This window comes from Tursiops truncatus, chromosome 11, assembly GCF_011762595.2.
Source record: "Tursiops truncatus isolate mTurTru1 chromosome 11, mTurTru1.mat.Y, whole genome shotgun sequence".
Classification (NCBI taxonomy): Eukaryota; Metazoa; Chordata; class Mammalia; order Artiodactyla; family Delphinidae; genus Tursiops; species Tursiops truncatus.
Window position 1 is genome coordinate 63,396,665 of NC_047044.1, and position 23,471 is coordinate 63,420,135.

Below are 23,471 nucleotides of genomic sequence, written 5' to 3' on the forward strand. Positions count from 1 at the left end.
TAAAAAAAGAACATTTTAAATACAAGCGGCTCCGTCCCGTCACCCTCGCCGTCGGTGGGATCTGTGAGGTGCGGGAGGACTGGGGGGAGGGCGGTTTCGGAGTCCAGGCTACGCCGGAAGGGTCAGCTCCTGGCCTTCCGCCCTTGGCTTGCGTCAGTCCTGACGTAGGCGGAAGTGGCGTCGCGGTACCGGACGTGGGGCGGGACCTTCCCCGCCTCCCTCCCCGGGCAAGCTTCCTAAAGCGAACGAACCCAGCCGGCGTCTGTCGCGATGGAAGCGGTGAGGAGCGCGGGAGGGCTGCGGGAGGGCGCCGTGGAGCTTGAGACCCCCCCCGTCAGGGGACGGGGAGGCCGGGGCCGGCTCTGGTGCCCAGTAACCGAGAAGCAGGGTGTCAGTCCTATCCCGTGACCCTGCTCCTCCGCTCCTTCGCTGAGTGCATCTCCTAGGACTGGGCCGCGCCCGTGCCTGCCTTCGGTCCGTGGTACTTTTAGCCCGAGCGGGCAGTGACTCCTAGCTCCCTCCTTGGAACCTACGCACGCCTTGGCGATATCGGGCCTCCTTTCCTTTTAGCGCCTCGGGCCCTTCGGAGGTTTGCCTGAGAGAGAAGGGTTGTGAGCCAGCTTTCCTGGGTGAAGCAGGGGGTTCCGAGGGACCCCCGCTTGCAGGTAGCACCTGGTCCCCAGTTGTGTGAGTGTGATTCATGCAGTCCTTGGCAGGAGGGACGTCTGAAAGACTTTTATACTGCATTGAGGTGTCCAGCGAGGTAACATACCCTTAATGAGACTGAAAAGTGGGGTTTCCCCGAAGGAGGGACCCTTTCAGTGTTAGAGGCCACTGTGTCCCTGATCTAGTTTAGGTCACGCCCTGCTCTGCGATTCTGAGCAGGTGTGTTGGCGTAGCTCCTTCTTGGCAGGCACGCACTGACGGATTGTGGCAGGTCCCTGTCATCCTCCCAGAGTTGCTGCAGGTTGCCTACTACCTGTTTGGACCCATCCTCACTCTCAGGAGCCTTTGTCTAGTACTCTGGAACCCTGCCCATTCACTTCCCTCCATGTATCCTTTGTCAGGCAGAGTAACTCTAACTACCTTGGTTTTTATCATCTGCTACTGTAGTTGTGTGAGGGCTGCAGGTTCACCTTTCTTTGGATCAGTTACACGCCCAGGGTCATTCCCTTACTGTACCCTTTGTTTGCCTGCGGAGAGGTCATGTCCCTAAGGTTATAAAGAAGAAACCAGACCAAAGTGGTAAAATGATTTGCAGCTGGTCACCCAGGCAAGGGAGTAAGTTCTTACAGATTAAGAGAATTTTGAACAAGAATGAAAGTTCTGATTCCATTAAATTCAAAATAACATTATTTTTTACTTACTTATAAATATATTATGGTTTACAAAGCATTTTAATATAGGTTTTCTGATTTAGCCCTCATACTTTATGTACTGGATTAGGTTTTTGGAATAGAAATAGTTTTGAAAAGAAAAAAAAAAAGGGAGTTCCCTGGCGGTCCAGTGGTTAGGACTCAGCCTTTTCACTGCCAGGTCTGGGTTTGATCCCTGGTGGGGGGACTAAGATACCGCAGGCCACGTGTCTTGGCCAATAAATAAATAAATTAATTGAATAAAATAAAGAAAAAGGAAAACTCCTGCTTTGAAAATGCTTAGCCTAACTGGAGTGGGGGTGAGGGCAAGTCAGTGACAGCTGTTATTTAAGGTAGACTGTAATAAATGCTAGCATCAAGATGCAGAAAAAGGACCGTGGCAGCATAGAGGAGGGAGAAATTGCTGTCAGCCCACGAGAGGGCATTGCAGGTTGAGAGAACAGTGTGAGCAAGGGCATAGAAACTGGGGCATGTAGAGATTAATTGGGGTGAGCCAGTGGCTTGATGTTGCCGGAGCTTTGGATTTTGGTCACAGTTGGAGAAATGACTGGAAAATGGAAAAGTAGGCTGGGGTCAGGTTGAAGATATTGCATGCCACATTAAGTTTGAACTTTGTTTTGTAATAAGAGGACCCATGGAAGATTCATGAGCAAGGTAGTGAGTGTACTTTAGGAATATTCCTAACGGCTTTCTGTAAATGGATGAAGCTGCTTCAGAAAGTAGTGAGTTCTTGGTTGCTGGAGTTGAAAGTCCCTTCCGAACCTGAGATGCTTGGTGAGAGAACTTGGTGACAGCATGAAAGACAAATTGAAGAGGAAATAGACTTCCTCTTCTCTAAACTGGCAGGGAGACCAGCTCAGAGAATGCTATAGAAGTGGGATGTAAAAGGCTAAGTTAAAGCTGTGAAAGTGGAAAGGAGAGAGATGGCTTTGAGGCATTTCTAACATAGCAGCTTAGCTGATAGATGTTAAGGATGAGTTTAGGTCATGCCCTGCTCTGTCATTCTAAGCAGACATGTTGGCATAGCTTGTTCTTGGAGGAATCAAGACCACAGTTCTAGGCATCAGGGAAGACAGCAGTGCAAAAACAAAGGTGGGACCCACAGTAAGAATAATAGGATTGGAGGGACAGATGCTGTTCTGTTTTGTATTGAAGCATTTGAGGAGTCCCTGTGACATCTGTGGTGGTGCAGCAAACAACTGAAAATGTGGATCAGGAGTTTGGAAGAAATTGTGAGTCTGTGTGTCAGATCTAGGGTGTGTCTCTAAAAATAGTATTTTGCACAAGTCCCCTATGTTATTAAATGTAGAGAGAGTGGACATAATTATCCCACTCTTGTGTGGAGAAACAGGCAGAAAGATAAAGTCATATTCAATTGTGTCTGACTCTCTTATGTAGGTATCTGTGTCTCTGTTTAGCTGTATGTCTCTCTTCTCTCTCTGTAACTTAATCTTAGGTCTCTCTGTTCATATCAGTGTGTATCATTATCAATTTGAGAGTTAAAAAACAAAACAGTTGCGAGTTATATGCAAACCCCCATGCTACGTGGTATGAGGGAGTGATACAAAGAACTATATGATAGTTCCAGGCTTCCAGGAATTTACAGTCTGTTTGGATAGATAACGAACAAAATAACTGTAGCACAGTGCAGTAAATAGGTATCATACGCTGGGTACAATAATTTCTACAGAAGTAGCTGTTTCTGTGTCTCTGTATAGATCTTTGTAAGACTGCTTTACTGCTAAACAGACCTCTTTCCCACTTAGAAGTGATGAGGCTGTTGTTCCGACAGTTTTGCCAAAATGCCGGGCCATGCTGATAGCCTTATGCTGCCCGGACAGAAGAGAGGGAGATTATCCCCTGCCCACACCCTGGCCCATTAGAGGAGGGAAGTTTAGGGCTGTCCTGCCAACTCGACCCTGTTTACCAGCCAACCTCCCAGCTTCAAGCCAAGGCCTTTAACTTCATGTCACTACAGCAGCTGTGGAGGTAAAGTATGACTTTAAGTTAGTTTGGGGATATTACCCAGACAGAGCAAAATAGAGGCAAAACTGTTGATTCCAGCCGACAAAAATTATCATGATCTCTCCTGGGTTCCTAGATAACAATGAAATTTCCAAATGTTCCCACTTGAGGGAGCACAGAGATGGTTCTGAAGGTTTCTCTATATTCAAAGCACTTTCTAATCTCAGACTGTCATGAACAAGGAAACTTGGAAAACCAGCACCCTCTGGGCTATAGCAGCCTTTGACTCACAAGGGTGCTGAGAGGACTCAGTTCCCTAGTTTCAGAACATTTATCCTTCTTATCTACCCCTCAGTCATTCAAACTTTGACTCTCTCTGGTAGTCAGCTGCTGGGATCCTCCCCAGATGTGGCCCCCTCTCATGGTAAGGGGTACGTCAGTGACTCAGGTGCCCACAACTATGCTTAGTGACTGTTTGGGGGAAAGCAGTATTGTCTCTCTGGCTTCCCTATTTTTATAAAATAGGTCTGTGAGAGTGTTGTGGGGCCAACCTTAAGCTCATATTTTCTAGTCTCAGCTTTTAAGACCTAATGTTTCATTAGGCAAGGTAGTATATAAGGGCATGAGCTTTGGAACAGCACAGATCTGTATTCAAATCCCCATTCCACCCTTTGCCAGCCATGCGACCTTGGGCAGGTTGCTTAATATTTCTTGAACCTAAGTTTCCTAATCTGTGAAAATAAGGCTAATAATAGTATTCACCTCAGGGTTATTATAAAGATTAAATGAGATAATATTTCTGAAAGACAAGGAAGTCATTAGTTAACCAGCCCTTTCCCTAATGTTGCTAGGCTCAAATGGATGGAGCCTAAGATAGGCTGAATCTTTGTTCCTCTGTCTCTCCAGGTCACTTCTTCAGATAACTACTCAGCTCTGGAAAATGAGCATCCTCAAGGTAAGTTTACTGAAGAAAGGAAACTGGTATGAGAACCAGTTTCATACCAGTAGCCCAATCCTGATTTGTCTTCAGCAGTGCTTTTGAATTTCTCCCGGAGTCTTCCCTGGGAAGATCAAAGCTGGGCCAGATAATGTGCCAAACCACATAAATCAGGAACAGTGATTTGGCAAGATCACCTAGGAATAAATCTTGGGCAGGGTGAGGATGATTAATATCCTCAGTTGGCATACCACCTGAGAGAAACTTTTGAGGTACAGGGAAAACTTCCATAGGCAACTCTGGGCTGGCTAACCATGGTTTAGAAGTCCCTGGTAGGGACTTCCCTGGTGCTCCAGTGATTAAGACTCTGTGCTTCCAATGCAGGGGGTGCAGGTTCCATCCCTGGTTGGGGGACTAAGGTCCCACGTGCCGTGCGGCCAAAAAAGAAAGAAAGAAAGAAAGAATAGTGAATGAATAAATGACTTGATACTGCAAAAAAAATAAATAAATAAAAAGTCCCTGGTATGTTCTGAGTAGCCCAGAAACAAAGCCACTAGGATTTCATCATACAGCGATCTCACTAAAACCACTGAGTATACACAAGAAATTATAGAAGGGACTTGAAACCCTTAGAACTAATCTAGAAATAGAGGCACTAAACCCTAAAATTCAGGGCACAGGAGAAGGCAATTCCAGCACCTGCCCAAATACTTGGTTAGAATGGAATGGTTCAACCCTAGGTCATCTAGAAAGAAGCAAAATTTATAGGCATCTCTGGTAAAGAATTTTGCCCAGGAACACTCCTAGTCTTCCTAGGACATGTTTATTGGCATTAGGAGTACACACTTTCTCAGAGGATTGAAATATGGGATGAGATCCTAGGACATATTATTAAAGGTCCGTGAGTTCTCCACAAGAATTTTTTAAATGTTCTGTTTTCATGTTGTTGGTATCCAAAAAAGTTAATATAGTCATATTTTGAATTACCTAGATGATTCTTCATAATTGAGTACTGCCCCATGATATCAGTGCTCATTTTGTGTTTCTGAGTGCATTCACATTAGCACCAACTGAGGCAGGGGTAAGACACTCAAATTGCCTCCATGGATCAAGCAGTGACGTGAGCTGCGTATGACTACAATAACCTGTAGATCTCGTTGCATCTAAAAGGAGGCAGCAACTATCCAGGTCTGGTCAATTGCTACTATTTGGGAATTCACAACCTACTTTTGTAAGATCTTCTGATTATGAAAAGAAATTGAGAGTTTGGATTTTTATGTAAATCTCCAGATTTGTGTAAATTGGGCAACTGATTTAAATTATTTTAAAAATCCTGGGAAAACCAAGTCAAATATGTTTGTAGGCCTGTAGCCTGGAATGGTGGTATTTAACTGTCAGTGTAGCATGTCTTAAACTGGTGTCAAAAGACATGGGAGTCTTCTTGGGAGTCTGTGAGTTTTCAAATTTGAGGAACAATGGTGGCCTTCCAGTTAAAGATGGTGGATTGAATACATGCATCTACTTTCGCTCCTTCACAAAAAGCCACTAAAACCATGAAGGAATTTTTTTTAAAAGGTACAAAACCATCAGAATAGGGAGAACAAGAGAGGAGATAATAGCGATGAATTTTTGGAAGCTGGAAAGCAGACAGAAGTGTGGTAAGTGACTTAGCAGACCTGAGAAAACTGAATTATAAACTAGCAGTGAGGAAGGCCCAAAAGCATTGAAGGTCTAAGAAGCAGTCAGATCCCAAGACTCCCTCCCCCACTGAGTGCAGCTGGGAAACTCCCATCCCAACTTTGGCAAAGACTGGAGGTATGGAAAGGGGCGCCGGCCCAGTTGAAGGCAGAGGTACTGCGCTGAAAACAGGAGCATGAAGTGAACCATACTGGATGCTGAGACCCCAGCCCTTTTCCCCCATTCGGTTTTCAGAGTGCTAATAGAAAAGACTTCATCCTCCAAGCACAAAATTGCATGAATAATCCTTGTCTTCAGAATCCCATTGAGGGGAAAGCCCTATAAATGTAAGTACTGAGTGTTCCCCATCTAAATGGTTCACCGTCAACAAGGTTCATTTACAGACATAGAGCTTCTAATCAGCTCTAAAGACTCCACTCTTGGGCTTCCCTGGTGGCGCAGTGGTTGAGAGTCCGCCTGCTGATGCAGGGGACACGGGTGCGTGCCCCGGTCCGGGAAGATCCCACATGCCGCGGAGTGGCTGGGCCCATGAGCCATGGCCGCTGAACCTGCGCATCTGGAGCCTGTGCTCCGCAACGGGAGAGGCCACAACAGTGAGAGGCCTGCGTAGAGAGGCCCGCGTACCGCAAAAAAAAAAAAAGACTCCACTCTTAAAATATGGCTTGAATCCTCCTTTAAACCAAGGATTACCAGACATCTAAAGAAAGCCTGTAACTTGAAAAAAGTGATCCAAACTGCCCCCCACAAATGGAAAAAAACAAACAAACAGGAAAAAAAGCAACAGAAGGGAAAAGTCAATGCATAGAGAAGAGAACTTTAAAAATTAACGTTAATGGACTTCCCTGGTGGCACAGTGATTAAGAATCTGCCTGCCAGTGCAGGGGACACGGGTTCGATCCCTGGTCCGGGAAGATCCCACATGCTGCAGAGCAGATAAGCCCGTGCGCCACAACTATTGAGCCTGCGCTCTAGAGCCTGTGAGCCACAACTACTGAGCCGGCGTGCCACAACTACTGAAGCCCGCGTGTCTAGAGTCCATGCTTCGCAACAAGAGAAACCACTACAATGAGAAGCCCGCGCACCGTAATGAAGAGTAGCCCTTGCTCACCACGACTAGAGAAAGCCCGCATGCAGCAACAAAGACCCAGTGCAGCCAAAAGTAAATAAATAAATAAATTTATTAAAAATAAATTAAAAAAATTAACATTAATGCATACTCAGATGAAGAATATTTCCACCATGAAACAAGTATAGGAAGTAATTTTTTTAAGAAAAGCAGTTTTCAGAAAACAAAAAAGGAGCTCTTGGAAATTAAAAATACAATAGCAAAAATTTTAAACTAAGTAGGAGGTGTGGAAAATCAAGTTGAAGAAATCTCTCATAAAGTAGAATTAGAAATCAAAGAAGTGGACTCACAGACATAGAAAACAAACTTATGGTTACCAAAGGAGAAAGGAGGGGGATAAATTAGGAGTATGGGATTAACAGATATAAACTACTATATATAAAATAAACAACAGAGTCCTACTGTATAGCACAAGGAACTGTATTCAATATCTTGTAATAAACTATAAAGGAAAAGAAAAAATCAAAGAAGAGGAAAGTAGGAGAGAAAAGATACAGTAGTTAGTACCTCCTTATCCTCGGGGTATACATTCCAGGACTCCCAGTGGATACCTGAAACAGCAGATACTATGAAACCCTGTATATATTATGTTTTTGTCCTATACATACATAAATACCTATGAAAGTTTAATTTACAAATTAGGCACAGTAAGAGATTAACAACAGTAACTAATAATAAAATAGAACAGTTATAACATATATTAAGAGTTATGTGAATGGGGTTGGTCGGTCTGTCTGCCTCTAAATATCTTATTGTACAAATTTAATGCCTTTTCCATCTTGACTAAGCCCTTATCACACACTGACCCCACAACTTTTGCAGTTGGAAGTGCGACAGCAAAACTAGCATGAATTCCTTTTTCATTCTTCACAGTTTCACAGATAGAAGATTCATCCTTTTTTTTTATCAGTGAATTGTGTTTATGCTGATTCTTTTTTTTTTTTTAACATTTTATCTTTATTTATTTATTTTTGGCTGCGTTGGGTCTTCGTTGCTGCACGCAGGCTTTCTCTAGTTGCGGCGAGCGGGGGCTACTCTTCATTGCAGTATGCAGGCTTCTCATTGCGGTGGCTTGTCTTGGTGCTGAGCACAGGCTCTAGGCGTGCGGGCTTCAGTAGTTGTGGTACATGGGCTTGGCAGTTGTGGCTCACAGGCTGTAGAGTGCAGGCTCAGTAGTTGTGGCACACCGACTTAGTTGCTCTGTGGCATGCGGGATCTTCCCAGACCAGGGATTGAACCCATGTCCCTGCCTTGGCAGGCGGATTCTTAACCACTGCGCCACCAGGGAAGTCCAGAAGGTTCATTTTTATCATAGATCTCAGCATATGATTTTTTTTCTTTCCCTTATTAAGTCAAGAACTTTCACCTTTTCACTTATAGGAAGCACTTTGGGGCTTCAGTTTTATATATCCGAATTGCCAGCATCACTATTCTTGTGCTCTGTGGCCATTATTAAGTAAAATAAAGGTTACTTGAACACAAACACTGTGATACAGCGACAATCTGATAACTGAGATGGCTACTAAGTGACTAACGGGCGGGATATGCTGGACAAAGGGACGATTGACGCCCAGGGCTGGAACTGAGCTTAATGGCAAGAGATTTCATCATGTTGCTCAGAATGCCGTGCAATTTAAAACTTATGAATTGTTTATTTCTGGAATTTCCCATTTAATATTCAGACTAGGGTTGACCTCGGGTAACTGAGACTGTGGAAAGTGAAACCTTGGATAAGGGGGGGACTACTGTATTTTAAAAACAATAACAAAAACAACAAAAACAAACCTTAAAGGATCAGTTTTTGGAAGTCCAATATCTAAATAATAGGAGTTACAGAAAGAGAAAAATGACAACACAGAGGGAAGGAAACAATCAAGGAAGCAATTCAAGAACATTTCCTGGAACTGAAGAACATTAGCTTTCATGTTGAAAGGACTCATTGAATATTCAGCACAATGGGTGAAACTGTCCCACCCAAAGCACAATCATCATGAGATTTCAGAACACTGGGAACAAAGAGAAGATCCTGAGTTTCCAAAGAGAAAAAAACAAGTCACACACAAGGAATCAGAATTGCCTGGGACTCCGGACTCTCAACAGCACCAGAAGCTGGAAGGCAATGAAGCAGTGCCTTCAATATTCTGCAGGAAAATAAATTCCAACCTAGAATTCTATATCCAGCCAAATTATAATTCAAAGATGAGGGTAAAATAAAGATATCTGCAGGCTACAAGGTCTCAAAAAATTTACTTCCCATGCACCCTTTCTCAGGAAGCTACTGGAAGATGTGCTCCACCAAAACAGGGAGTAATCAAAAAAGATGAAAACATGGGATACAGGACACAGGAGTGCCAGTACAGGAGAGACGTGAAAGGGCTGGCTCCCCTGGATGGTGATGAAGGAAGATCTAAGGATGACAGCAGTGCACACCAGGCACACCAGCCCAGATCTGAGCAGGTCAGAAGGCTCCAGAGAGACTTCTTTGGGTAGTTTAAATTGTTAGACTATCTCATGCTTCTGAACTTCTTGAAAGGAGATTTAAACAATTGGTAAAGAGTTTGGGGATTGAATTAGTTATAAGTATTATGCATAGAGAACTAAGCAAACAAAAAGACAAGACAGTTATTAACTCCAAGGAAAACAAAAAGTTGTGAAAGAAAAAAAAAATCAGACTTTACTACTTGACTTAGCTCTGAATAATGAATATTTAGTCAAAATTATTTAAATACTGATGTAACCAACCGTACAGTTTAACTTCTGGGAGAACGGAGTGATGAGAGGTGCATGTTTATAATGGGGTCCTGGTAGTAAAGAGAATTGAAAATTCTCATCTTCCTTGCATGATAATAGATAATGCCTCTCATCTTCCTTGCATGATAATAGTTAATGCCTAAAAGTGAACAAAAAAGGTAGCAATATAAGCATGTTATTTATAGACATAGAAATAAGTACCAAAATACTCAGCTAAAAGAGGTCTCATCTCTGGGGAGGGGTCGTACAGGGAGGTGGGTGCTAGGGACTGCAGTTTTTCTTAACAAAATTTGTAGAAGTATTTGACTCTTTAAACTCTGTACCTGTATAACTTTGGTAAAAAATTAAAAACAAACAACTGGCATAGGATTTAAGAGCGTGAACTTTGGAATCAGGTAGATCCGTGTTTGAGTCTTTCTTGTTACTAATGGTATGACCTTGAGCAGTTTTTTTTTTTTTTTGCTGCTTTCCACCTGTTTTCTCAGCTGAAAAATGAGGGCAATATTTATTTGCCCTGCAGATTAGATGGTGTAATATTTTTAAGTACACATAGCATACTATGTAGCACATTTGGGCTATTATTTTGAGGCTTGCTTCTCCAGTTGAGAGCAAGCAGTTAAAATCAGGGGAATGGAAAGGTAAACCCAGCCAGGGTCTCTCATTTGTCTAGAGTAGGTGGGATGATTTCTGATTCACACGGTCATCCCAAGATGGACTCTCAGGTTGTTTTGGGCCAGGTTGATTGAGCACTGGGCTTTAACTTAGTGTTGTTCTGAAATGGCCCAACTTGGACCATGACTTTCTCATCTGTGGGTCTTAGAAGAATTTTAAGAAGTTTACTTGGATTTTAAGAAGCTTAATTACATCTTAATTGAGAAAAGAGAACAAGTGAAAATGTGCTAAATATATGAAAAGGAAAATGAGTTAAGGATGAGAAAAAAAGCTTTTAGCCTAGAACAGGTTAGTGAAAGTATTACAGACTTTCTGTTTTAGTCAGCCATCTTTTGGCTAAGGAGCCAATAGATTATATAGTTCTACCTGGGGGTGGGGTTGGATGAAATGGTTTCGAAGGGGTTTATCCAGGTTCTGTGGGAACAATAGGAACAAAACAGAATAGGGGGCCTTATAAAATCATGCTGTAAATATTTGAGCAACTACAATACTTTTATTTTCTGCCTCTTTTGATTGTGAGTTGTTGCATGGAAGGAAGCTACTAACTTTCCCACCCTATGCAGAGACTCCAGAATCCAACAATAGCGTGTATACTTCCTTCATGAAGTCTCATCGCTGCTATGACCTGATTCCCACAAGCTCAAAATTGGTTGTATTTGATACTTCCCTTCAGGTAGGTGAAATCCTCTTTTCCCTTCCCCCTTCCTTGGAGCCTCTGGTTCAATACCTCTCATCCTACCTCATCCCAAGGCTAATACCCTTGTCCTTCTATGGGGTTGGGCTCATGTTTTCCCCAGCATACCCAATTCCTATTCTGTTAAAATCCTGCCCCCTGGGAATTTTCCTTTGTGACTGTTGCTCTTTCACTACAGGTGAAGAAAGCTTTCTTTGCTTTGGTGACTAATGGTGTCCGAGCTGCGCCTTTGTGGGATAGTAAGAAGCAAAGTTTTGTGGGTAAGCAGAAGTTGTTGGAACACAGTTTTACTGGCATCTTGTGCTGGGCAGGGAGAGAAGCTTTGAGCAGTGCTGAGGGCTCTTATCTTGGCCCCTAGGCATGCTGACCATCACTGATTTCATCAATATTCTGCACCGCTACTATAAATCAGCCCTGGTAAGGAGCCTTAGCTCAATGACCAAAACCACTTTCCCTGCCCAGAGTCCCTCATTCTCATTTCCTTTCTTCCAAACAAACTACAAGGGGTTAGTGAAGCAGGGAGATCAAGTCTCAAGTTCTGTTGCTTCTGCTTTCAGGTTCAGATCTATGAGCTAGAAGAACACAAGATAGAAACTTGGAGAGGTATGTAGAGAACTGGGGGTTGTAAAAGGATAAAGGGATGGAAAGTTTCCTGGGAAACAGTTTTTCATGGTGGTATTTTGTGAACCTCCCTTTTCCCTTCAGAGGTGTACCTACAGGACTCCTTTAAACCACTTGTCTGCATTTCTCCTAATGCCAGGTGAGTTCCAGCTAACCATTTGTCCAGAGGGGAAAGAGCCTTGCCATCATCATAGCTAAGGCCGTAGATACCCAAAGATCCAAGGGCAGAAGAGAGGCAAGACACTACACTACACACACACACACACACACACACACACACACACACACACACACTTATTTAGGTCTAGTCTGAACACTGCTCCTCTCCCCCAACCACCTGTTTATAAACAAACTCTAAGGAGCTATTTAACCACCCTCAGGCCCAGCACTGTGGAACTTATCATTATCCCCTACCTTCCCACAGCTTGTTTGATGCTGTCTCTTCATTAATTCGAAACAAGATCCACAGGCTGCCAGTTATTGACCCGGAATCAGGCAACACCTTGTACATCCTTACCCACAAGCGCATCCTCAAATTCCTCAAGTTGTTTGTAAGTGCTCCTCGGCCCAGTTTTTACTTCTTACATACTTGTCGGAGGGGTATCCAAAGGTGGTTTGAGGGGCCTTGAAAAAAATCAAGATGATGGTTATTTCCTCAGATCACTGAGTTCCCCAAGCCAGAGTTCATGTCTAAGTCTCTGGAAGAGCTACAGATTGGCACCTATGCTAACATTGCTATGGTCCGCACTACTACCCCCGTCTACGTGGCTCTGGGCATCTTTGTACAGCACCGAGTCTCAGCCCTGCCAGTGGTGGATGAGAAAGGTGAGAGATTGGGCAAAAGGAGAGGGAGGGCTCCAGGGAAGCCAGGGAGGCTGTGGGAAAATCTGCTGTCCCCTCAGCTCAGCCCGGAGGGTGATTCTATAGGCAGGGGGAGCCTTGGATGCCAGATCCTCCTTGCTGAGCTGCCTCTGTCCCCCTAGGGCGTGTGGTGGACATCTACTCCAAGTTTGATGTTATCGTGAGTGATTGTGGAGGTGCTGGGAGGCAGGGAAAGGGGTGGGGTGTTGGATGTGGAGAGGGAGAAGAAGAGAGTCTCTTCTGGGACCTGAGGGTTTTAGAAGTTTCCAAGCTTTCAAATCCTGTTTGAAAAGGAATTGAATGAGCTGGGTATGGCTTGTGGGCATGGCTGACAGCTACCCTAAATCACTCTGGTGAGGTTGGGTGGGCTCGGAGTTTGCGGGCCGGCTCCCTTGCTTCCCTGCATGAATGTTTCTCTCTCTCCCCAGAATCTGGCAGCAGAGAAGACCTACAACAACCTAGATGTGTCAGTGACCAAAGCCCTGCAACATCGATCGCATCACTTTGAGGGTGTCCTCAAGTGCTACCTGCATGAGACTCTGGAAACCATCATCAACAGGCTGGTAGAAGCAGAGGTAGGGGAGCCAGCAACCCAAAAGGTGCTGGGGGTAGCAGCTTCGGTTTGGCATGGAGGGTAGGGGCTGAAGGGCTCACCTTAACTGAGGCTGGCACTAAACATCCCTTTCTCCCTTCCTTATTGCTCTGTGCAGGTTCACCGACTTGTAGTGGTGGATGAGAATGATGTGGTCAAGGGAATTGTATCACTGTCTGACATCTTGCAGGCCCTGGTGCTCACAGGCGGAGAGAAGCCCTGAGCCGGGGGAAGGGGTCATGCAGCACCAGCGGTTATGCCCCACTCACTGCCTGCCCAAAGCTCTGGGAACCAGAGACGAGAACTTTAGAGAATTGGGACTCTGTTCCCTGCCCGGGAGCTCCCTACCCTTCTACATGGGAGTGAGGGAAGGTGTGGGGGAGGAAGGAGAATGGATTTTTAGCTGTCCTTATCCTCACCCTTGAGGAAATCTTTCAGCCTGCTCCCTGCCCACTTAGACATAGCCCCCTTTCTGTGCTTCTCAGGCAAATTCTGATCTCTGAGAGATCCCCAGACCTCACCCAGCCTTTGCCTCTATCTCTGTCCCTGACTCCACCCTAAGATAATGGACACAACAAAACTCTTCATAAAGATATTTTTATTCATCCTGTTTCATGCTGTATGGAGGAGGCTGAGTCCATTTAATGGCATTTCTTCCCATAATGGGAGTGGGGAGGATCATGGGGAGGAGGGCCTTTGGGTTCCTGTGCTGTATGCATATGAAGGGAGATGAGACTCAGGTGGAGGGGGAGGGCAGAGCGGTTAGCTGAGGTTATTGCTTTTTGTGGCAAACCTAATTAAAATGACAGGAGCCTCTTCATGGTATTTCAGTGTTTGATTTTTGTAGTTGATAGACACTACTACTCCAGCCTTCCTACTTCATGTGGCTTCTCCAGCTCATCATTAATAACAACAATAATAGCACACACACATATATATAAAGCTGTGTGCCAGGCACCATTCTCAGTGCTTTACATATATTACTTCAACTAATCCTCAGAACAATAGTAGATACTATTTCAGTTTTACAGATTTTTTTTTTCTTTTAACTGAGGCACAGAGAGGCTAAGTAACTAGCCTAGGGACACACCATTAATAAAAAGTAGAGCTAGGATTTGAGCCAAAATAGTCTTGCTTTAGAGCTCATGCACTTCACCACTACACTAGATTTACTGCCTTTCTAATTCACTCTTCATAACTGTTTCCTGCAGTCTCCTTACCACCTCACTTTCTCCTCTGCCTGGACCATAGCTGGCACCCAAGGAAAATCCCATCACAGACTGAGGATCTCCTTTAGGTAGGCAGAGAGACCTGCCACTCTCAACTTTTCTTAGAGAAGGTGGGACTCTTTGGATTTTGCTGAGCTGGCACTGTCTTTGAACTCACAAATCCCTTTCTTCCAAGGTAGATATGAGCTGGAGAGTGGGGGGTGGGGAGCAGCAGGATTATGGTCACCCCATCAGACCCTTTCCCTGTGCTGAAACCATGTGGACCAAAACAGTAGTCAGCACCGAGCACTGTAAGGACTGCTAGATTGTTGGCTATGAACCAAATTCTGGGTACCATCTCACCACTGCCTTACAGGTATGATAACCATTTCCTATCCAAGATTTGAAAGAACTTCAGAGTAACTCCTGTGTGTATCCCTACCCACACTGTGCCTAAGAACTCGGATGAACCCAGCCATACCATACTTGTTCCTCCAAACCAGGCTTCTTGATGGAACACAGAGAAGCATCAGGGCACTGGTCAGAGGTCAGCTTTCAGTGCTGCATCATGGCTTTGGAGAAGCCCCTGCTTCTGCATTCATCCCTTCACAGCTCTCATAGCACATTCCCAGCCTTGAGGGAGGGAGGCTTCCAAGTTATTAGAATTAGGGTATGTTTGTGTGGGGGTGGGTGAATGGTGGAAAGGACAGATGTCTCCTTATGTCACATTCCATTGTGTCTAGGGAGGAGGCAAGGACTTTTAAAGCCTTAGGGCTCTGTTGGGACCTGGGTGGAAGGAAGCACCTTCAAGCAAAGAGACATCGGTGCACCTGGTAGGTGTAAAGTGGGGTCGACTGGATGGGATAGGGGATGTTTGGGTTCACTCTAAAGGTCCATGTTAGGGAGCAGGAGGCCTGGGTTTTGTTTCTCTGGTTCTCAGTAAGTCAGTCTCTGTCCTAAAACAACCCTCCTGGCTCATCACCTTAAAAGGAAGGGTCTGTGCCTAAGGGCTGCATATACTTTGGTGGAAAACAAATGGGGATCTGCGTCTCCCGTTGCCCCCTAAAAACCTAACCAGTCAGTCTCAGAGTCTGAGGATGGAGCAGAAAGAAAGACAAGGGACAAAATTTGGGAGCCTCAAAGCCTTCTATTCTTACCTGTTCCTCTCAGGAGAGGCGAATTATCCCTTCTTCAGGAACCATTGCCATACACACACTTCTCCCACCTCCCCGCACCCCTCCTCTCCACTGGAACTGCTGCCATGGTTGCCAGGCATGGTTGCTAAGTCTCTGCATGGAAGGGTTGGCGTGGGCTGTGCTGCCACTAACATTACCATGGTGAATCAGGGGACACCTGGTATAGGCTTGGGGGGAGGGATCATGTAGATGTAAGCAACGACCCCCTCCCCGGGACAGAATGAGCCTAAAAGGTGATGGTCTTGAGCACCACTTCAGGTGGGGGTTGAGTCAGCAGGCATTGTGGTAGTGGTGATGGAGAGATCTACGCTGGGAAATAGGGCCCACTTTTATCATTTCAGTTGCTAGGGGATTAGTTTTGCCAAGGGAGCACGCCATTCCTCCTCTATACCCTCTGAGAGGGTGCAAGTGGGTACGCACCCTAGTCTGTCCTCCATAAAGCTGAGCAGAGCTCAGGCTGAGAACATTATGACCCCCCAAATCCTCGCTTCTGGACTAGGGGAGAGAGCCTGCCTCAGGGAGAGGGCTCCACGGGTGCCCAAGGACAAACATCTTAGAATGAGAGTGTGGGCAGCTTCGATGGCTAAGACAGACTCCTGTCCTGCTGCACCAGCAGCCCTGAGCACAGCACTGAGAGGGTAAGGAGTTAAGGGTGTGGGGGGGGGGGTGACCCTTTTTGAGCTTGGAGGCAGCTCTCCCCCAGAGTCGCACAAAGGCTGCGTGAAAGCCACCGCCTCCTCCCTCCACCGCGTGGAAGCTGGTTACTCATCTCCTCTCTGCGCCCGAACGCCACTGCCGCTAAAAATAACCCCCCCCAGCCTGGGCCAGCCCCTCCTGCACCCCAACCCCATGGAAACCAGCAGAGAGTGGCAGGCGGAGACCTTGAGTTCCATTCCCATCACCTCCCTGTCGGAGAAAACGAAGTCCGAGGCAGGAAGTCAGGGGCAGAACGCTGCTGGTCAGGCACCCTGACAAGCAGGAGAATGAAGGGTTAAAACGGCGGGAAGGTTGAAGAAATGGGGGCGGGGGTGCAGGCGCTGTCAGCTTGGCAAGAATAAGAAATCCCCTGCCCACTCGTGCAGGTCCCATCAGGCTTGGGGGACAAGAGCAGTGGGAAGGGGCGCCCAATCCCGGGCCCCAGGAGGCGGTCGTGCACGTGGGGGAGGTAGCAGCGCGGAGCCGTCCGCGCCGTGTCACATGCGCGCGCACACACACAGACAGGCACACACGTGTGCCTGGGTATATATAGTCCCCAGTCGCTGGGCCCGCCGCTCTGCAGTGGGCGCCGGCTCCCCGGGCTGGGAGGGGGCTTTCGGGGCGGGTGGGAGGGTGGGGGGCCGGGGTGGGGTGGGGCAGGATGCTGGATGGCCAGCTCTTCTCCGAGGGGCCCGATAGCCCCCGGGAGCTCCAGGATGAGGAGTCTGGCAGCTGCCTCTGGGTGCAGAAATCAAAGCTGCTGGTGATCGAAGTGAAGACTATTTCCTGTCATTATAGTCGCCGCGCCCCTCCTCGACAGCTCATGGACTTCCAGGCCAGCCACTGGGCCCGCGGGCCCCAGAGCCGCACGTGAGTGAAGGAGGGGTAAGGGGAAGAGAGTGGTGGGGCAGGGATTGGGGTCCGGACCTTACCGTGGGCACCAGCCAGGGCTGCTGTTCCCCCTTCTCTTTCCCACGCCTCCCCCCACCCCATCCCGAGGGCTGGGGCTTGACTCATCCCGTTTGTTTGGGGGGACAGGAGTGGGCGTGAGAAAGGGCAGGTGAGATGGGGCAGACGCTATTAAAGTGTGTATGGAGAGATGGTGAGGAGTCCCGCTTCGACTTCAACCCTAACATATACGCACGTGCACACGCGCACACACTCACACACTCCCCTCCACAAGGCGGCCCCAAGTGGGCTGCAACGCTCCCAGCTCCCCGGACCTCGGCTCCCTTCCCCCACAAACTGCTCACCTGGGTTCCTGCTCATTGTCCCAGGTGTGGGCCGCGCCTGGGATCCCCTGAGCCGCCGCCCCGCCGGCCCTGGGCCTCCAGGGTGCTGCAGGAGGCGACCAACTGGCGGGCGGGGCCCCCGGCCGAGGCCCGAGCCCGGGAGCAAGAGAAAAGGAAAGCGGCATCGCAGGAGCGGGAGGCCAAGGAGACTGAGCGAAAAAGGCGCAAGGCTGGTGGGGCCCGAAGGAGTCCCCCTGGTCGGCCCCGCCCGGAGCCTCGGAACGCCCCTCGGGTGGCCCAGCCTGCAGGGCTCCCAGCTCCCTCACGGCCGGAGCGCCTGGGGTCCGTGGGGCGACCGCCCCGTCCATCCGCGCAGCCGCAGAGCAATCCAGGGGCGGCGTGGGCGGGGCCCTGGGGAGGTCGGCGGCCAGGGCCTCCCAGCTACGAAGCTCACCTGCTGCTGAGAGGTGCTGCCGGAATGGCCCCGCGACGCCGCTGGGACCGGCCGCCACCCTACGTGGCTCCACCCTCTTACGAAGGCCCCCACAGGACCCTGGGGACTAAGCGAGGACCCGAGCCCTCGCAGGCGCCCGCCTCTTCAACCTCTGCTCCGACGAGGACAGAGGGAGGGTGCACAAAGAAGAGGCTAGATCCTCGGATCTACCGGGACGTCCTAGGGGCCTGGGGTCTCCGTCAGGGCCGGGGTCTCCTGGGGGGATCCCCAGGCTGTGGAACAGCCAGGCCAAGGCTGGAGTCCGGTAAGGTGGCCGCGGAGAGAAGCCTGAGGCTGGCTGCTGCTGGCCTGAAGAGTGGTAGCGACGGACATCCCCAAGCCAAAGCTGCTGGGAACCCAGGCACGGAGACAGTTCCTGCGGGGTCTGCACCTGCCACTCCCAGCCCCCCGCGTCCTGCTCCCAGGTCCAGGCCCCATCCCAAGGGCTCCGGGGAAGGGAGAGAAGGGAGAGAACAGAGCTGGCTCCCCAAGTGCTGGATGCCCTCCGTTAAAAAGCAGCCTCCCCGACATAGCCAGACCCTCCCCAGACCCTGGGCTCCGGGAGGCACGGGATGGAGGGAGTCCCTGGGTCATAGAGAGGAGGCCGGACCCGAGACCTTGGAGGGTTGGAAGGCGACCCGCCGCCCCCACACCCTGCCACGAAGCTCCCGTGGCCCGGCTCGTGGGGAAGGTGTCTTTGTCATTGACGCCACTTGCGTGGTGATACGGTCCCAGTATGTTCCGACCCCTCGAAACCAGCATGTGCAGCTTTTGCCCGCTGGGGTGCCGCGCCTTGTGGGGAATGCCCCCACCCAACTGAAGCCCAACAAGGAGGAGGGAGAGGGGGCCGCGGTCCTTCCCTCCCCTTGCCGAAAGCTGCTGTTGAGCAGTCGCCCTTCACAGCAGCCCGGTGGGGGACGTGGGCTCGAAGCTGAGGGCGGGACGTCCGCGGACTCCTCACTGGAGGAGCGCGCCTCCCGCATCTTGGGGCTCCCGGTCGGCGAAGTAAACCTGCAGGATGCCCCCACGCAGCCAGGTAGCCCAGAGCACTCAGCCTTAGGCCCAGCGGCTTCGGGAGGCGCGCGCCGTGCCGAGGGCTCGGAGGAAGTGGCTGCGGTCCTGCGGCGCGCAGGCCGGGGCTGGGCGCGGACCCCGGGGCCCTATGCCGGGGCCCTGCGGGAAGCCGTGTCTCGCATCCGCCGCCACACCGCCCCGGACTCCGACTCGGACGAAGCTGCGGAGCCCAGCGTCCATAGCAGCTCTTCTGATGGAAGCGACACAGAAGCCTCGGGCGCCTCCTGGCGGAACAAGCGGACCGGGCCCCCGGAAGGCGGGAAGGCAGCCGAGCTGAGCGACAATATCGGAGAGATTCTAGATGTCATCAGCCGAACCGAGGAGGTCCTCTTCGGGGGCGAGGGACACTAAGGGGACCCCACAGGGAAATAGGGAGCGACAGTGAGAGGCCCTTTATTGTATTTGTGTCCCCTTTCTTCCTCACAGACTTCCCTGTACCTCTTACCTATACCCGTTCCCATACTCAAAATAGAAGGCGCACAGATGAAAGGAAAGGGAGCATATGTCAATTCATGATTTTTTTTTTTTCAGGAGAGGTGAGGGTGCGCAGTAGACTTTAACGTTTGGTAGGGTCTTCAGGGCACTCGGGTAAGGTCTCAGCAGGGGCCGACGCACTAGGCATGGAACTGAGCAGAGAGGCCTAGGCAGGATAAGGCAGGAGGACAGGGATGGGATAGTCATAGGGCAACTTCAGGGCAGGGCCTCTGGGCAGGAGGGGGAAGGTGATGGAGAGGCTTCGGACTGAGGTGACCAGGTGACGGAGAGGCCCTTGGCAGAAGCCGCCAGCAAAGCAGGAAGAGGACTCACTTTGGTGTCACAGGTTTTGGCTTCCAATCCCAACTCTGACACTGGTTGGCTGGGTGACCTTCGGCAAGTCGCCTCCCCTCTCCAGGCCCTGTAATATGTAAAACAAGGGAGTTCTAACGTCCATCCCTGATGTTTTGGAGTCCTTGGGGAGGCATTTATCTACTCCTCCCCTGCCCAAGCCAATACAGTTAGGAATAAGTGAACAGAGTCTGAGCGTCCCTGGGTGGCTTCTTTGACACCTGCATTCACTCTCAATTCAAGAGACTGTGCAGTGTTTGCAGAAGAGCCGAGTAAGTGGGCAAGGGCTCCTATTCCAGTCTCAGGTTTAGGCGTAGGATCCCCAAGGCAGTGCAGGGTGGTGGCCTTGTCATTGTCCCTGGTTTGTGGTGGTCTGAGCTGAGCAGCTTGGGACTTTTTTAGGCCTTCCCCTTTTCCTCCTCCCCAGTGTTCCTTAGTGATGCTCTGAATAGTTACCACGATTTCCCACTCAGGTGGTATCACCCATCTGAAAGAACCCTGAGAATGTCTTGCATGCCTGCCTCTTCCAGAAACCAGCCAGGGAAGGAAGAGGGAGGCTGGTCCCCAAAAGCCTGTAGGTGTGGGGTGTGATACTCGCTGTAGCCACTACGGGGCGCGCGCAGGTCGCGGATTTCCCTGGTAGCTAGTCCGCGAGTCCCTCCAACCCCGGCACTGCCAGTTAATCAATTGCTCCCTAGTTACTGCGCGCGGGTCCCCCGCCTTGCTGTCTCCAGTCTTGCGAGATCGGGAGCAGGCCTCTGGCCTTGCAGACCTCTGGAGCGCGCGGAGCCCCTCTTTGTACTACTATCCACACCAAACGGCTTGGGACCCAGACACTGAAGTATTTTTTTTTCTTCGATCTCGGGCACCTCTTCTGTCTCTATTTACTAGCCATGTGAACTTGGCCAAATCACTTCACCTCCCTGAGCCTCAGTTTCCTCATCCGTCAAATGGGGGTTTATAAACACCTACCTCGCAGGGTTGTTGTGAGGACTTAATGCGATAATGTATGTAAAGCGCCTTGCACAGTGCCTGGTACACAGCAGGCGCTCAATAAATCTAAGCTTCCCTTTGTCCAGCCTTGGCATCTTCTTCCTTTCACCGACCCACTCCCCATAGTGTCCCTTCCCCAGGGCTCCGGCGCTCCTTCCCGCCTGGTGGGCGGTGGAGGAGACTCCTTTACTGGATGGAAACTCCCTGCCCACCCCTGTCTCCCCCAGGCCGGACTCTCTGTTCCTTGCCCCCCACCCCACCCCCGCTGGCTCTTCCCATTGCCCCGATGCCCTCCCCCCACCCCCCATTCCGGGCAAGGGCTGAGTCAGCCTGGGTAAATTTAGCCGCCGGCTCGGCAGGCGCGGGGGCTTCGCTCAGACTCAGTCTCCGAGTCCTGGCCCGGCCCTCGGCCCCGCCTCTGCCCCCCACCCCCACGGAGTCCTGCCAACTCCAACTCAGGCTCAGCGTTCAGATCCCCAGGCCCGCTCTCAAACCGCGTATAGTTTTGGTCTCCAATTATCTCAGTGTCACTCCCCACCCGAACCAGGAGAGGCTGGGCAGGACGGGGAGGGAGCAGGGTAGGGAGGCCGCTGGACTGGACCCTAAGCCGGGCCTTGGTTCAGTGGAATGGGGCACGGGGTGGGGGGTGTCCTCTTTGGGCTTTGAACCTAAATGGAGAACCTTGGTCAGTCACCCGGGAAGGTCCTTCCATCCCAGAAGCTGCCTGGAACCCACACTGCCAGGTTTCAAGTTAGCTCTTACTGGAGGAAGTAAAGTAATTGGGGTTCACCTTGGGCAGAGATCAAAGGTTCCTGAGTTCTGTCTCCCTTCCACCTACAATTCTAACTTCTACCGATTATAACTACTGAGCATTTACTGAGCACCTGAGGGGAACCAGGCACTAAGCTGGGCTCCAGGAAAGAGATGAGTAAGACCTGCCTGACAATGGGGTGAAGAGGAAAACACACAAATAATGATAGATTGAGCAGCGGGTGTTAAGTACTCTAAGGAATCAAACAAGGCAGAATGTATGGATTTTATGAGACCAGGAAAGCCTGCATGGAGGAGGTGGCATCTGAGATAGAATTCGGGGAAAGGGGTTGCAGGTAGAGGGGAGAGCAAAAATAGAGGCATGGATATAGGGAAACAGGGTATGTTTACGAAATTATCAAATGGTCTGGTTTGCCCGGAGTTGAGGATACGTTCAGAGGAGTTGTGGAAGATAAAGGCAGGAGTGAAAACTGAGGCCAGGCTGGGGTGAGCCTGCTCCAGCTGAGGGGTGTGTGCCTCCGACCTCTGGGCCTGAGAAGAGGATGGACTTCAGGCTAGGAGGAAGACTGAGGAAGACCAGGGCAGTGGTGAGAGCATCTGCCTGGATTTTGCTGTAGCCCAGGGGCTCCAGGGTTCTGGGGCTGGCAGGAGAGGTGAGCTGCATGGGAAAGTGGAGGGGCTGGCCTTGTGGAGGTGGGCTCCACTATGCTGCCTGGGCCTCTTTGAGGGTGAGCACACAGGAGGCCAGTTTCTAAGAGCTTACCCACACTGCTATCATTGTTAGAGAACTATGGTAGTGTTGTGTTCAGAACACGGACTCTGGGACCTGGCAGCCTGCGTTTAAATCTTGTACCTACCTCATACTAGCTGTGTGACCTTGGGCAATTACTCAACCTCTCTGTGCCTTGGTATCCTGAGTTATAAAATGAGGTTATTAATAGTGCTTTTTCATAGGCTTGTTGGGAGGATGAAATGATTCAATATGTAAAGCACTTAGAACAATGCCTGGTACACAGTAAGTGACACATAAGTGTTAAGCTCTGATTATTATTCCTCTCTAGGGCTATGTCATTAGTGTTGGAGTATCGGGCTAGGAGATGGGAAGAGAGAAGTAGAGGTAAGGGAAGAGGAGGAACAGGCAGCAGAGGCGGAGAGAAGAGGGGATCCCTGGGGTGGAGACAAACAGCCCCTTGAACGGGTGAATGGTGTACTGGGATCATTTGGGTGGTTAAGATGCCAGTGCATTAGCCGCCCCCCCCCCCCACCAAGACTCCATTTATCTTTGCCTAAGGGTGGAATCAGCACCAGCTGCTAAAGATCTGGGGAGAAAGGCAGAGAGAGGTGAAGAGGAGGAGCTAGTGCAGGTCTCAGGGCCAGCCCTTGGTGAGCCATATCTCAGACTGGCCCTGCAGGGCCCTGTGGGTGGAAGGCTGGAGACTCCCTGCTGTGAAAATGACTTCTAAATCTGGCTGTGTCTGCCAGCCAGCCAGCCTCAAGACAGAGGCCACAACTACCTCTCTCCTCCCACCCCCACCTTGGGACAGCCTCACAGGTCAGGAGTAGGGAAAGGCAAAGCTGGAGGGTGTGGTCAGGTAGGGGCAGAAGCCCTCAGGTTAGCACAGGATGCTCCTACCCTCCCAATAGCCAGGTTCTTCTCAGGGAAGCCCTTTTCTGAACGGGTCCCAGTTAA

At 49.7% G+C, this 23,471-nt stretch overlaps 2 protein-coding genes across 14 annotated transcripts; both read left to right on the forward strand.

The window, feature by feature from the left end:
• Window positions 1-172: 172 nt before the first annotated feature.
• Window positions 173-13,898, forward strand: PRKAG1 (protein kinase AMP-activated non-catalytic subunit gamma 1). Of its 6 annotated transcripts, none has more exons than XM_073788735.1 (13): window positions 247-279; window positions 2,532-2,608; window positions 4,248-4,296; window positions 11,089-11,198; window positions 11,398-11,479; window positions 11,578-11,636; window positions 11,777-11,822; window positions 11,925-11,979; window positions 12,265-12,391; window positions 12,500-12,665; window positions 12,824-12,861; window positions 13,130-13,276; window positions 13,412-13,898. In XM_073788735.1, the coding sequence occupies exons 2-13, from the start codon at window positions 2,582-2,584 to the stop codon at window positions 13,514-13,516; spliced, it is 1,011 nt and encodes a 336-aa protein (XP_073644836.1). In that variant the 5' UTR covers window positions 247-279; window positions 2,532-2,581; the 3' UTR covers window positions 13,517-13,898. The 6 variants fall into 6 exon arrangements, 5 of the variants coding, with proteins under 5 accessions (XP_004313163.1, XP_019790066.1, XP_073644836.1 ...); XM_019934505.3 differs by lacking the exons at window positions 247-279; window positions 2,532-2,608 and adding exons at window positions 3,075-3,365; window positions 9,374-9,559; XM_004313115.4 differs by lacking the exon at window positions 2,532-2,608 and having other exon boundaries at window positions 173-279.
• A 346-nt stretch (window positions 13,899-14,244) lies between these two features.
• Window positions 14,245-21,091, forward strand: DDN (dendrin). Of its 8 annotated transcripts, none has more exons than XM_033866823.2 (5): window positions 14,245-15,048; window positions 15,245-15,334; window positions 16,197-16,335; window positions 17,192-17,263; window positions 17,671-21,091. In XM_033866823.2, exons 3-5 carry the CDS (start codon window positions 16,256-16,258, stop codon window positions 19,541-19,543), a joined length of 2,025 nt encoding a protein of 674 aa, XP_033722714.1. In that variant the 5' UTR covers window positions 14,245-15,048; window positions 15,245-15,334; window positions 16,197-16,255; the 3' UTR covers window positions 19,544-21,091. The 8 variants fall into 8 exon arrangements, with proteins under 8 accessions (XP_033722714.1, XP_033722713.1, XP_033722716.1 ...); XM_033866822.2 differs by having other exon boundaries at window positions 14,245-14,590; XM_033866825.2 differs by lacking the exon at window positions 16,197-16,335.
• Window positions 21,092-23,471: the final 2,380 nt, after the last annotated feature.

Excerpts from the sequence above, each read along its gene's own strand:
- DDN (XM_033866819.2), top strand. The coding sequence starts at position 15,174 with ATGTTTGTGTGGGGGTGGGTGAATGGTGGAAAGGACAGATGTCTCCTT. Across the intron at positions 15,335-17,191 it reads AAGAGACATCGGTGCACCTG|TCGCCGCGCCCCTCCTCGAC; the intron begins GTAGGTGTAAAG and ends CTGTCATTATAG. Across the intron at positions 17,264-17,670 it reads CGCGGGCCCCAGAGCCGCAC|GTGTGGGCCGCGCCTGGGAT; the intron begins GTGAGTGAAGGA and ends TCATTGTCCCAG.
- PRKAG1 (XM_073788735.1), top strand. The coding sequence starts at position 2,582 with ATGTGGATCAGGAGTTTGGAAGAAATT. Across the intron at positions 11,980-12,264 it reads TGCATTTCTCCTAATGCCAG|CTTGTTTGATGCTGTCTCTT; the intron begins GTGAGTTCCAGC and ends ACCTTCCCACAG. Across the intron at positions 12,392-12,499 it reads TCAAATTCCTCAAGTTGTTT|ATCACTGAGTTCCCCAAGCC; the intron begins GTAAGTGCTCCT and ends TTATTTCCTCAG.